The sequence below is a fragment of the Aquila chrysaetos genome, chromosome 3 (genome assembly GCF_900496995.4).
Source record: "Aquila chrysaetos chrysaetos chromosome 3, bAquChr1.4, whole genome shotgun sequence".
NCBI classification, from domain to species: Eukaryota; Metazoa; Chordata; class Aves; order Accipitriformes; family Accipitridae; genus Aquila; species Aquila chrysaetos.
In genome coordinates this window covers 28,849,314-28,864,633 of record NC_044006.1, presented here as the reverse complement: position 1 = coordinate 28,864,633, position 15,320 = coordinate 28,849,314, and the positions used below count along the sequence as shown (strand labels likewise).

Genomic DNA, 15,320 nt, shown 5'->3' with positions numbered 1-15,320 from the left:
GCCCTCTGCAAAAAAGAGGCACTGAATCAACAAAAGCTGCATGTTTTGTAGGAGTGGTGTCTTAGATCAACTGATGATGGTCCTGTAGTAATACTCATTCCAGCACTAAAAACAAAAGATGCAAATGTGATGCAAGCTCCAGCTTTCATGCAAAGTGGTCCTTGTAACCAAAATTCATTATCATGACAATCACATCTGCGAGAAGCAAAACTTTAAAACATTGCAACAGTAGAACTCATGTTTAAGTTCCTAAAGTTTTCGTATTAGTGTTTGTTTTGGTACATGCTCCATGGAGTCTCTACACTAAGAGGAAATTTTTCATATCCAGGAAGGAATGGAATTTTTTATCCCTTTGAAGCCCAACCCTGTATCTCTGGAAAGTCATTTGCTTGGTTTTACATGAAAGTAGATTAGAAACCCAAACCTTGGAGATCCTGGTGACTTCCCTAAATACAAAGACTAACAAGACCGACCCTTACCCACTGAAAACAAAAGTAACTGTCATTACCTTAACCAAATGCAGCCTCAGGCCCCAGGACATGTACTACATTAGCATCTCATTCCATTAATAGAACACAATTCCAGTCACAAAAATTTCTAGTCATTCATTAGACTTAGAAACATTCCAGCTCTGGGGAGTTTGATGCCCCTGACATGCAGTAATACACCACCTAGATGAAGCAGGTAGTTAAGAACTAATATTACCATTAAAGCTGATAGGTGGAATAGAGAGAGAAAATTATTTGACCGCAGGGTAAATCAGTGTCAGAATTAGGCAAAAACATCTTGAAGGCTTTATTTTTAGCCCTCTAAATCTAAATGTTTGATGATGTTAAAGCTGTTAAAGAAACAGTCAGAGGTATGTGCCAATATCGAGTTTGAGTACAAACCCCTGACACATCAAAGAATACATATATGTGTTTAAGTGTGCATCTGTTTAAAAAGTTGGGCCAATGTGGAAAATCCTATAATCGAAAAAAAAAAATACAATGGGGAGCTCTTCAGCTAATGTGAACCACTGTAATTCTATTGATAGCAACGGATCTGTGCTGACTTACACCAGCTGAGGATCTAATTTCATATGCCTTAGAAAACTGATGCAACTTTTTCCATAGCTACTCAAGAGTTTCTATACTCTCATGGGGATCAACTCCAACTAGCAGGTCAGCAGGTGCCGAGTTTGCTTTGAATCTGAAGTCTAGTCACACAGAAGGATACTGGGACGTGTGCCATCTCATTTTTACTGACCCACAGGGATTCCCCCTCTAGTATGGCTGTAGGGTTCATGTATTTTCTGCTTTAGTCTAGTGGGAGATACAAGTTTCTTTGAGAAAGCAGAAACCTTTCTTCGAGATATCAAAGTGAGAACCTGACCTGGACCACAAGCCCAGATGAGTGAGCTTGATGGAAGCAGAAAGGGTGAACAGAAATCATTTGGCCAGGAATACACCAGGACTCCAAAATATGCAGAAAGACATCTTCCGTTTTTAGCCATTATTAGACTGATTTGCAAAACCAAGCTGATCTGCAGCTATCCAAAATCCACAGGTCTAAACTCTGCCCATACCTTTTCCAGCAATTTTCTTTCCTAACGCAAAGGGAGTTTTGCCTTAGTAGGGACCAATACACTCAGCCCTCTTACACTGAACAATGAAAGGGCCAGGGCTGGGACTACACACTCTCTGGAGAGGCAGAGAATATGTAAAATTGTCAAGTGAGGTAATCTCTGGGGAGAATTAAGCAAACTACTCCAGTTTTGCAAATCTACAAGCTGTACATTCACAATTTTGAAATGAATTCACGGGAGTATACACTCTTAGCTTGCTGTTTTGTCCCTGGCCATTAAAGTACTTCGGGGAGGTGGGGGTAGCCCTTTGCGAGGAGCAAGTTTATTTGTAAAAGAAGAGAAGAAAAAAAACCTTTGCCATTAATTTTGACAGAGCTACTTCCCTCTCTTTTGTAATAACTAATTATCTAACTAGTGTAAGAGATTTCAATGGCCAAATGCAAAGCGCTCGTAAGCCCTGCCAGGCTAATCAAGACAATTTCCAAAAGGCCAAAACCAGGAACTTCCTATAATAAATAACTTAGCATATTTACATCTCAAATTAGAACATCTGGAAGAAAAAGACTACGCCTGATGCCAAAACAGGCTTTATTGTATCCTACCACTTTCCACCACCACCACCCCCCCCCCCTTGTTTATTTTCTTTACCCTTTCCTTAGAACAAATACTGATCCAGGTGCAAATGCTCAATTCACAAGGAATGCAGTGAACATAAAATTACTGTAGGTTTGGCTGCTAGTAAATCCCTGCTGTTACTCACCATTGGAAGTTGTGCTGGAGGCAACAGCTTTCTCACTGACATCTGTTCGACTGGAGCATTTCACGATGGAATTCTCCACTTTTTTCTTCTCCGTTGTGGTAGAGCTATGGGACTGCGCCTCCATGATGACTTCTCATTACTTCAGCTCTCCTTGTACTAATACCTGAATGAAACAAGAGAGTCATAAACTTTAAATACTATTCGAAAGCTTAGCCCAAAACCTCTCACACCTCTCACCTGAAGAAGAGCCTGCAGCACAATTGAATTAGCAGTCCACAGGCCATGTCTGGACGCCCATCAAATCATGTTTGCATGCATGAATTCCTGAGGAATTTAAGGAAACACTAACACCAAAAATAAGCATGTTTGCCTTTAAAGAGCCTCAGCATCACAAACCACTATGCTGCTTAATGGGTAGATCCATTTTTTTCAAGCCTGTTGGGTTTTAATGCACCCAGGTGAAAAAATCCAGTATTCTTCTCCTACGTCCAGAGCACTTTGGAACAATGCAAGAGAAATCAAGACAGACCTTCATGTTGACTATAGAAGACAAATATTTAAATTTCAACATTCACGCTACCTGAATACACTGCAGCAAGAATTATCCTGGCTATCTCTACACCTTGTCCTACTTGTGTAAACATCTCTCACTTTGTTTGTTCAGAAATCTAACTCAAACAAAAGTGCATTGGAGCAACACCCTGAAAACCACAGGGAAAGGCAAATATTATTGCTGGTGGCAGATAATGAGATCACTTTCTTTTGCACAAAAACACTGAAAATGGAAAACTCTGCAAAGGTGTGTGGCTGGTTACTCTGCATTTCCTGGCTGTTCTCAGTGTCATCTCCAGTGATACATTAATTTTATACCCCGCAGATCACTTCTCCGTATTCTCAGAGCTTTTACATTCCTGACATAAACCCAAGAAGCCCACAAGCTTCTGAAAGTGTTGACACTGCTTGTGCAGCAGTATATCCACACTGGGCCCCGAGACTGCAGAGATCTTGGGCTGTGAAGGACACAAGCTTTTCCAAGCATTGGTCTGCAGCTTAACTTGACGCACGCCAGTCTGTCCAAGTAAGGTTTACACAAAGCATCCAATATTCAGCATACACCACGCTTAGAACCACAGTACCTGGGTACTTCAGTAGTTTGAACATGATCCTATGCAACAACAACAAAAAGTAATAATAAATAAAGAGAGTGTTTTCAGCTTTGAGCAGCACTGCAGTCATTAGCTAAAGGGATCTGAAACGGAAGGAAGTTGCACTGTTCTGCAACAACATTTAAATTAAATAAAAAAACCAAAGGCTCCAAAACAAGCCACAAAGTAAACTATAATGAAGTGTAATTACATTAGCAACCTGTTTCCCCAATTCTGACAGTCCAAAAAAAAAAAAAAAACCACAAACCCCCAAAAAAGGCTACAAAGCCAATTCATCACAAACACAGCTGTCTAGTAAACCTTCCCCTTCCCACCTCCCTAGTAGGAGTTCTTTTTAATAGCACAATAAAACACTCCAAAGCCTCACTGCTATACAGTAGGGATCAAAGAAGAGCCCAATCACTAAATGAATCATTATTTAGCTGGGCAGCACAGCCAGGGAATTGGACTAGATATCAGACTCTCTGCCACTGACCTAGTGGTCTAACCTTTGGCAAAGCATTCTTCTTCCCTCGAGTTTAGTTCTTGCTAAAAACAGGAATAACAAAGCTCTGCATGCAATGGAAGAGTACTTCTAACAGTACTTTCAAGATCTACCTGTGAAAAAGCTATAAATATTATTGTGATGTGTGAAACAACTTCCTATCAGAACACAAAGGGGAATGTCAGATGTCTTCAAATAGGAAGCAGGAGAAATCTAACAATATACAACTTGCAACAGCCCTCACCTGTACCCAGCAATGCACTAAACTCCTTGAGGAGAGATCTCATATGAGCTTTGCAAACTGCACCTTTCCAAATTTCTCATGTGCTTTCTCCTCCTTTCCCCTCACACACCTCATGCAAGAGCATCCACAGCTTTGGTCACTTATCATGTACATCAGGCTTTTCAGCCCCTTGCGTTGGCAGAAACTGGGGGCACAGCTGCCAAGCTGTTCACCCCACACTGACAAGAACATGCTTGTTTTCTCTGTACAGCCATGGCCACATAAACACCAAAATCTGCCTCTACCCAGCCTCTGGCCACTGCGTGAGTGAGTCCTTCAGTGTACCCTCTTGTGACTACCCTCCTTTGAGTTATTTAATATTCTCTAAAAAGAATAACTTCCTATGCTGTCTCTGAAGGAATTTAAAAAGCTATACATTTTCAGTAGTGGTTATTTTTCTTCTGTTTTGCCTTCTAAGGGCCAAGTCTGCTGTTCAGGCAGCATCTCCATTTACATCAAAGAGTTTGACTTGGAGAGCTTGGAGGGGGAAGCTGCAGAACTTGTCCCCCATTTTCTTCTGTCCTCGGTTCACAAGCCTGTTTCTTTTGGCGAAAAGACATGAAAGAGAACAATTATGCTCCCTACTCCATTAGAAAGGAAGAAGCCACATGCTCTGCCCCCCCCGTTTCACAAGGCCAGTGGAGTGGCAAAGGTCACGAAAATGATGACAGGTACCTACAGCAGTTCCACCGCCTCTTGCCACACAGATGTCTGTGCAGATAAGAGCAAGGAGCCATCACTTACCTCCACCTCCTTCCCCTCTCCACCATGGCAGGACGGGACCTCCATTACAATCCAATCCTACCTCTGCTCAGAAAAGGAAGGAGATGAAGGTGCTGTAAGGAGTTAACACAGCTTTAATCTCCTAAAAAGCATCTTTGGATCATCTGCAATTCAAGACCAACATGTGTCTGCTCAGACTGGCATCCATCCATTCTCTTTGCTATTTTTTTTCTTTCCCCAACAGCCTACCAATGAGATTTTTCTGGTACTTTGGAGTTTTCTTTAATGGAGGGAAGACTAGCAGATATAATTCCACATTTCCCACCACTCTATCACTTCCCTCGTTCACGCTACCTAGTGTGGACAATGGTATGGAACAGAGGCCTAAAGCAGCAGCTTAAAGTGAATTTTTGGTCAGAAAACTGCAGAATTGGCCACGAGCTAATATAAACATCTGCTCTTGGTACCTGTTCTGGTTCATGTCTGCTCAGTTTACATCCAGAAGGCTGCTTTTATTCATGTCAGCATGGAAGAGGGAATACTGCAAGAGTGAACTTTCTTACTCTGCTCTACACCCTGCAGCACGAGCCAATGGCCCCAGTGCTGCAGACGTTTCCTCCCGTGCCTGCCTTCCTCCACTCCCAACCCACGCACGTGTGGCAAGGGCGTCTACAAGAATTCCAGCAGCTCCAGTTACACTCCAGTGCTGGATGAACTACATGGTGCTATGCATGGCTGGGAAAGTAAGGAAAGCCAGGAGAGATGGCACGACTTGCAATTAGCGGTACGTGTTTTGGTATGTTTTGCCACACATGCCCAACAGGGAAGCAGTCAACTGGAAATCAATATGGTACCCCAAAAATCTTTTTTTTCCTGAAGGCGAACTTAAGCCCAAGTTGAAAACACAAACCAGACACACATGTCTTCTAGAATCATTCTCCTTAATTTTGGCTGTGATTTTTATTTTCTCTCAGAAATTGTACTGAAATACGAGAATTGCAGTCTACCAAAAAAAATGTCCAGGACAACATGAAGATTTCTTTCCACTGGCTGCTAATCCCTATCAAAAAGCATTCTGAAAATCAGCCAGCCTGACATCATCTTCACATTAAAATACGAAGTGGTTTATATGATGGTGTACACAGCTCTCCCCAGCATGTGGGTCAGCGACTTCCCTGTTCCTGCTCCCAGGCCTGAGACAATATGTATCTATTCTGCGGAAAGGAGCTCTGCTTTCAAAAAAACAGAAAGCTAGTTTCTGTCGACTATCCAGCATCTCCATGTGCATATGAATGGCAAGAAAATGCTATAACAGTATAGGGGCGAAAGCCTGAACTTTCATAGGTAAATAGAGGGATAAACATTCCTTCCTGAAAGCAAACATTCATGGTTTTTTTCCCATTCAGCCATGCTTGAACCTTTTGTAATTTCCCTAAAGCCTGAACCCACTGCACAATTAATTCCAGATCCCCATTTTAAACCTAATCCTTCTCAAAACACCAACCTGCCTGCAGGTGTGTCTCTTCTTTTTAAATCATAAATGTAAACTTTCACCAATTGCATATTAAATTGGAGGAAATTTAGGAACAAGCTACTGGTATGAACTAGTTAAATGAGGAAACCCATTTCTCTTAAAAGGAGTGTCAACAAATGACAATACGTTGGAAATGTATTTCGAACAAAAAAATTCTTTCAATCAATTTGAAATTATATAATTTCTGGTCCTTAGGTATGCTGGTCATAAAATTGGGCCTCACAGTAGTAAAAATAATCATATTAATATACTGGGGAGAAAAAAAAAATCTTTTTGTTCATTTACTCACTGTGCCAACTAACCAAAACCAGTAGAGCAGCCCCTCTGCCTGGAAGAGCAGGAAACATGATCCTTTCTGAACATACACTTCGGTATTCCAAGACATCTTTAGCTCTGTGCTCCTTTTCCTCTCTGAGTTACTTTTTAAATCATTGTATTTGTATTGCATATGTTAGTTTTGAAGGCCAGATCATCCAAATATTTATTCATAGGAATAGGCTCACTGACTTCAACAAGACTAATTGCTTCAGTCTAACCACTTGGGCAGGAATCAGCATCTAAAATTCTCAATATGCACATTAGACTGGTTTATGTTTCTTCTGAACGTAAACCTTCTTCTGCCTTTATTTGTTATATTTTTTAAGGGCGTATCTTTTAATGTGTTGGGTTTTAAAAGAAAAAAAAAATAAATCCTTCCCCTGTTTTATTCGATGCTGCTGTAGTTGTATTCAATTCATTAACAAGTGGTTTGCATCCGCTGAGAAGAGCTGTCTGAAATAGCAGTGTCACAGCATTCATCATCATTACATCAGCAGTAGGGAAGTTCATACTGATTGCTATCAGCAACCAGAGTGCCCCAATCAGCGTGCAAGCAAACATAGCATGTTTAATTTTTCAGAAACGACTCTGGGTAGTTAGGGTGTTCATAGGTACTACTTTGATCCACGCTACTGGAAGCAGTCTTTGGGGATACAATACATCTTGAACAGCACAACTGTATGAAAGTGAAAAACACAAGGGGAGGCATGAAGAACAATCAGGAAATTACAGTCTCTCTCAACCATAAAGGACCCTTTATCAATTTTATCAAAACCGGTTACACCGTTCCTTGGGATTATTTAAGGATAAGAAAAAAAATCTGTCTTGTTCAGATACATTCAAATGCAAAATTTACATGAGACAATCTTATGCTATTATACGGGAGCTATTTCACACTGATTTATACAGGCTTGATTCAGGTACATTTAACTTTCAAAACCCACCTAGATTTCAGCATTGCTTTCTATCAAACCTGCTGGCAAAGCTGCACTGACAAAGTTACCCCTGACAGTACTTGCTGAAAAATACGCAAGTGCTCAGACATTTTAAGAAATATCTTTCAGTCGTAACATTAACCTCTTGGTACATCTCACCATTTTTATAATAGCTATAGGAACTAATCTAAATGCTATATATTTTTAAAATAGTTTTACCTTTTCTCAGTTCTTTGTAAGCTAAATCAGAATTCTGCAACCCCCATTAACTACTCCTGGGCAAATTTTGTTCAGATTCTTCCCTGTTGAGACAACTGGTCACAATGAGACTAAGACAGATATAAACTGCACAAATAGTAGTTTTATATCCACTATACATACAAACCACAACAAACCATTAATAAGTTGGGGGAAAAAAGGTATCTTATACTTCGCAATACTTATGTCCGTTTAAATTACATGCATGACCTATACATGCACGATCTATATACATGCACTAGTTGCTAACCACATACTTCCCCTACATCTGTTTTAAAATGCAAAGTAAAATTAGAAAGAAAGAAAAAAACAAGCAACCCACACCCCCCCTCGAACAGAATCAGATAGATGGCTTTGTTGCTTGAAATTAAAAAATACCCCAAGTTATAGGGCACCACATGTATTAATACAATCTTTCCAAATTCATTACTATCTCCTGTCTTCTCCTGTGTTACATTCCTTTGATTTCTTCCCCCCATAAAGACTGAAAAACAACTAGACCTAAAGCCTGGTTAATGATGATCTGATCTGTTCCTGATAGGTTAAATAGCTCGTGGCAACAATAATGCAGGATCACAAACACAAAGACAATCGGCTAGGCAAAGCAGTGCTATTAGCATCCTCGTGATTAAGATCCTAAGTGAGAAACTCTTCTGTGGCATACACTGAACTACTGATCAAGTGTAATAATTGCTCAACTCCAGAGGAATTACATTTGCTTACATCTTTCTGCTACAGATAAGCTGGATTACCCAAAGTTCTGAAAATATTTAAAACATACACATACAGTAGGATCAGTAAGTGGCACTTTCTACTGAGGCAGCACCTCAGTTGCTTTTAATACACATCACCCACATACTCTTACAAGTAGATTATCTCTACTTTTGTTACGGGATTTAGAAAGCTGTTAAGTATAACCCCAATTAAATGTTTTTACTATTACTTCAACAGATTAAACTCTGTATCTAAATAAAACAGCTTTCCACCAGGAAAGAAGTGATTCATAGTTTCTTACCCAGTAAACAGAATTTAATGGATAAAAACACTGAAGGATTCAGGTCAAACTGTCCACATCCAACCAGTTCATCCCTCACAGAAGTTGTCTGGGGACACGCAACACAAAGCTGAGGGATACAGAGCCAGAACTTACAACACATCTTAGTGGCTTTACAATGCAGATATGATGTATCCTCTGAGGTAAAAATTTATAATCCATTCATTACCCAAGAGTCTTTAGAGTAAGTAACTGAGCTTTAAAATGAAAAAAAAAAAAACCAACCTAAAACCCCCTCAAAAACCCAAGCCCACAACCAAAACCAAGGAACCAAACCAGGTCATTAACTCTGCATCTAAGCATTTGTTACTTTAATCACATGGTCTTGGGTTTCTTTATTCCTCATTTTGTCTCTCTTACAAACTATCTAAATACAGACAATGGAAAGAACAAAGGTTATTTCTTAAAAAATAGAAAGTGCCACATATTTTTCAAGTCTCCAAATCTGTAAATATATTTGGGGAGGCGGGTGGGTTTAAAACAAGTAATACACTTACCCTTAAGAAATCAGAACTCCTGCCAATTAAACTGCCTAATATTGCTAGAGAATTCAGCGTAAGCTGCGTTACTGCTTGTTTCGCAATCCTGCATGTCCTTGTGCTTCAAACTCTGCAGCAGGAAAAACTCTAATAATTATGTCAAAGTAAGATTAGCTGTAAAAGAATTAGCGGGCGGGGGGGGGGGGGGGGGGGCGGAAATCTCCTGTGGACTTTACTGTTTGTAGCAATAGGTAAAATGAGCGGTGACACTTCAAACTTCCCTACCAAGTCTACACTCAGTTTTGCCCCATCTTTCTTCAGGAATGCAGCAGCACTAAATCCAAAACAAACTTCAGTAACAGCACTGTGACTTCCTTCTGTAAAACACTTGTTTTATGAAACCTGAATTAGAGCATTCATACGCTTAAGATTTGAAAGGACAGGAATATGCAGAGATGAGGACAACCAGCAAGACTTGCTGTGCTGGTAACATACCCTATGACTTCCTCTTCTGATACTGTTACTAGCACTAGGAACACTTATGGTGATGATATAGGACGTTTTCTTCTTTCCCTTCTTGCCAGTTTGTCAACAAACAGCTTGGTAAAGCAAATTACAAACAACTGTATTGGGTGTGCTTTACATCACGATTTATTTAGTTCATCAAATAAGAAGTCACTACAACTGCCACAGAAAAATGCAGAAATACTCTAATTTAGAGCACCAGCACTAAACGTGAATTCCAATGGCATGACCACTTTCTTCACACTTTTTGCTTTATCTCATCAATCCCAAGAGATGAAAGTTTCCTTAGAATCAAAACTAGATCTATATATCAATGTCAATCTATACAGGAACCAAGCTGAAGGAAGAATATATTTAATGTACATCTACTGCAAAGATGTGCCTTCTGTTTCCAACTTACGATAATGAAAGAAGAAAAGACTGTATTCTGTATTTTACAATTAGCATTTTAAAACAAGATAAAAAGAATCAAGTAGAACGCTTCTGAAAGTGCCGTGTTTTCATCACCAGTCCCATTTCTGGAAGCCTGTTTATCTCCTCAGCATACTCTCAGGTTAAGGGATGCCTTCATCCAGAATTTCACATTCTAACCCAACACAGATGTTTTAACACGTAAAAGAGCTAGGAAAGCTCCCCATATCCAGGAAGAACTTCAAGTGTGAAAGGTAGTTTATAAAACTTTATCTTCAGCTTTTACAGTTTACTTTAGGTTTTACACCTGTCTCATAGTAGCAGTAAAACTGCATCATAATTCCTTCAGGTTTTTGTAACTCAACAAAATACAACAGCACAACTCTGAACTGCTGCAGTATAAATTACTTCACAATCCACTATCCCTGTTCAAATAGTGTAATCATAGAATTATACAGCTGTCTTATTTTCCCAGAAAAAACATCCATAGTGAATTGAAGAGCCAAGCAAAACCACACCAAACCACATGTCCTGTTAGTTAAGAATCGGTAGTGCTAGGATTTCATTTTAATATACACGGCTCAGAACAGCAGACATTGTACTGAAGTGACACTAACTTGATCTGTGTTTCTGACTATTCGGTTTCAGGTATTCATACATCTTGTCTAATGAAGGCTTCATCCTCTCGGCAGCTGGATGAAGTATTCTTTACACGCAGTTGATTTTCTTGACATTAACAGATTTGTATGTAAAGAAAACAGAGTATCATACGAAGCAGCAAACATAGTTGGGGGAGGTTCAGCTCTAAACCACCAAAAGGTTACTTGGGTCCTTTAGCCCTGAGCTAAATATCAGATACCAAAAAAATACAGCAGCATTTTGAGCATCATTTAAAAAAAAAAGGATTGTCTTGGTAATCAGTGCAAAAAATAACTTGACATTAGAGTGGAAAGTTCAGCTAAGAAAATTATTCAATCAGATCTCTTGGTAGTGGATTCTGATATTATCAGTTCTGACACCCAGCAACTATTTAGAGACAAACGCATTCTATCCCAATTAGTTCGTCCCTTGTTGTAATCTAAATAATCTTGCAGGCATTTTTAAGATCAATGTATTGTCTTGTTTCTTGTTTTGTTCTTAAAAAGAGAGAGAAACCAACTCTTCAGATCAGCAGCCAATTTAATACTCTTTCAAGGTAATGCAGGTACAATTTATATGTACAGCGTATACCACAACAAAACCACAGTATGATGCCAGCACAATCTTTAAGAAAGTTTTCCCCTATATCTCCGCAGAAAGCAGCCTTGAAAGAAAGGAGGGATTAGAGTGAGCTGGAAGGTAGGGAGGGGACTTACCTCAAACCCAGCCAAGCGGAAATCAGAGCAGTAATTCTACAAGTCGGCAGAGTACACTTTTAGAGCTATAATGGTGTGAAGAAGTGCTGGGCAGCATTGCCTGAAGGCAGCACTAATACACTGATGACTAATGACTGGGCCATGCAGACAATGAATTTGGGGGTTGAAAACTAACAGAAACCGTGCAGCACCTTGACAAATGGGCTTTCAAAATTTCATTCACTGAATAACCTTTAAGCACAAAATTGGCTCAAGTTCTCTCGGGAATAACATGACACGTTGTTGGACAATAAATATTTTCCTTTTTAATTAAAACTATTACACCAAATACATAAACATGATTACAGTGAATAAAACATAAGAGTTAACTATTTAGCAGCTAGAAAAGACCGGACCCAGAATTTGAGGTGCAACACCGTTCGTTCAGAAGGGTCAAACAAATCCCAGGGTTAACTACCTGATTCACTGAAATTCACCCTTGGCAGAATACATTTTCCCTTCTTTGACACTTAAAGGAGAATGAGAACTTCAAAGGTATGTTTAATGAGCTGCTACAAACACAATTGGTTAAAAGAGGCTCAGAAATTATGTACTAAAAGCTGCATTGTGCTTAGAATTACAACTGAAAAAGTCTCATTTTAAAGAGCCCAGTCAAAGTCAAGCCCCCATAAAACAAATCAAGCCTCATATAAACTTTGTAACCTTGTGTACTGACAAACACATTAAAACAACAGAATGCCTATTTACAGGAGCTTTTTCTCAGTGCAACTCGACTTCCAATTTGAAAATAGCAATTTTGGCTATTTTTACAGACAGAACGAAATATCTAGAGTGTCTCTAAATTAACAAGTACCACTTGCCATAGACAGCATCGCCTTTAGCAGCTCCTAAAAACTTCAGAAAAGGATCTTAAAACAGGAAGCTTAGTGAGCTCATAAAACTGTTGTTGGAGCCAGGAACACATAGCATATTTAATCTGAAAACTGTGAGAGTCTACAATGATTTCAGCAAGATCTGAGGCATGCCCTCAAGGTTTGCTGGGATCTGGGATTAGGGAGTTGATAAGAACCCTCTACTGCCCATGGACATGTTTTTCTTCTGCAGTTAAACACAAATGCATAGAGACGTTTGACTGCTGCTTGGCGTTACTGCTCAAGTTATATAAAAGCTTTGCAGCTCCTTTTGCTGTCAATATATCAAAGTTTAAAAAAATCATCAAAGTGTGAAATTTCATTTAAAGTCTTTGCCAGTCTACAGCTCTATTTCACAGACCTATCAAATAAAAGTAAAGATGAAAAATGCACTCAAAGAACTTGAAAAGTTTGCAGCAGCACCCATGCCCTATTTTTGTTTATTCTGTCTCATTTTATTTGATTTTAAAGTATAACAAATCAATTCCCTTATAAAAATGACAAAGTCTAAAGGGAGGACGTCTATAAAACCTATGGTTAAAAGACAACTTGAAATCATTATTACAGCTGAACCTTTTGTTGAATAAAAAGCTTCCTCTGTAGCCATTTTAGCGTTTTAATTGCCTAACTGCAAGTTGGCAGAAAATTTCTTGAATCTTCCAAAACAATCAGAATGACTACAGAATATGAGTGCCAGAAAAACTAAAGCCTTCTTCAAAGTATTCTTTAGCTAGGGATTTACAACAATTGCATAAAGAAGAAAAGTCTGACTTTTAAGATAATCTACTATAGTCTAAAAGCATTAACATTCCATTACTAAGGTTTTCCTGAGGATTTCATGACTCATTGATTCACTTTTCCTTCAAGTCTGCTTTTTCTTTGTACATTACTGTCTCCATATAGTTGAGTGCATGCAACACTGATCATTAAACTGCTTCCTTCCATAACTCCAAATAAATCCTGCTTTAATAACCATCAGATTCCTTATTTATCAGGCAAAGATGACTAACTTTTCACTAACACTCTAAAACACAAAAATACGCCATTCCTTCCTTGAATACGCAGGAAGAAATTCAAACACGCTACCGAGTGCAGGTAATGGAATAGCTTTCCCAAAAACGAGGCAGGAAGTGTAACTGGAACTTTTATGGGTCAGTACCAAATGCACACATTTATCTTGTTAAAAAATTAAGTAATCTGCAAGAGGAACAAATTTTAATGATTATCTCAAAACTTGAGTATTTTGGTTTCTCTAACACCGATTCCAAAATAAACAGAATTTATTTATAACCATCAATACTTTAATTTCTTAGTTGCAAAATGTTTTTGTGTTTGAAAATGCACAACGTATCTTTCACAACTGAAGACTACTTATAGCAGTAAACACTGTCTTGGCCACCGCACGCATTCTCAAGCCAAAAACATTACTCCACTTAAGCAGGAAAATGCAGGTGATGTCTTTGTTTTGTAGTACTTCCGCAGAAATGCTTTGGAAAACAGCATGTCCTACTGAAAACCATGTGCAATTATCCGAATGCAAGAGTGCATTCATTTAGGCACCTTAAGCCATAGTTTTACTTCCACTGCTGCTTAAAAGAATATATATACACTGAGGGAGTTCTTTTCTTACTCATTATTCTTACTCATTCAAAATCACATAATCCTGCTTTTAAAGAAATAATCCTCCCCCTTAAAATAGCCTTCTCTCATAGTTACTATTATTTATGTATCTAGAATTGGGCTATACACCAAACTGGAAGTATTTACATACTAGCTAGTTAAACCCAAACCTTCATTATATAAACAAACTCTCAGGAGGCTGCCTACAGTTTACATTGCTAAACTCATTCACCATTACTTTTAATATATATTTCCTCCACTGAAATACAGTGGTGTGGACACGGCAGTTTTTACATTTTAAGGTTACTTTACTTTTAAAACACGGCATTCGTCTTCCTTCAAAATAATCATGACATATGTAATTAAGAAACTGTCAGATCATTATTAATTTTTAATAAAGGACCTAAATGAAATAATTATAGGAATCAATCAGTGAGGCACCTTTCCAAATTACAATGCAATTGCACAAATATTCAAACTACTTAAGGCCAGTTCTTGCAAATTTCAATCTGTAATCTCGCTGAACACCACATCAAAAACAATTCTGTAACACAGAGAAACTTGGTGACTTCTCACTATCCCACCGACTTAAACGGTTTCAAAACAGATGCCCTCCTCATGCACAGAAAGAGGGGCAGCTGTGCCCTCTTAAAAATGTTTGTTGATTTCATCAGCCACATATCTCAAGGACTCTGAAAAATTGCGCTTCCAAGTTTTTCTGTAGCACACACAAAAGAAATGAAGTCTGCACGCTGAAGCTTAAAAAATCACGTTTATTGAGCCTTGAAAATCAAGCGGGAAGTCGCAAGGGCGCGACGACGAGGAGTATTTTGCTGCGGGTTGCTACCTAATACTTCTTTAGCGAAGCAGCCTCTAAAACGTGACACTGTGTATCAAACGGGCAGCTATCCCTACCTTTGACTAAAAGGCTCTTTGA

General features: G+C 38.9%; 1 protein-coding gene across 4 annotated transcripts in view; it reads right to left on the bottom strand.

Moving 5' to 3' along the window:
* Positions 1 to 15,320, bottom strand: part of GLI3 (GLI family zinc finger 3) — a 215,830-nt gene that overhangs the window by 198,293 nt on the left and 2,217 nt on the right. For 3 of the 4 annotated variants that reach the window (XM_030010039.1, XM_030010038.1, XM_030010040.1), the window contains exon 2: positions 2,328 to 2,490. The exons of the other annotated variant lie outside the window; for it this stretch is intronic. In XM_030010039.1, the coding sequence (XP_029865899.1) occupies positions 2,328 to 2,451 (124 nt within the window). In that variant the 5' untranslated portion in view covers positions 2,452 to 2,490. The remainder of the gene's footprint in view (positions 1 to 2,327; positions 2,491 to 15,320) is intronic. 4 annotated transcript variants of the gene reach the window in all.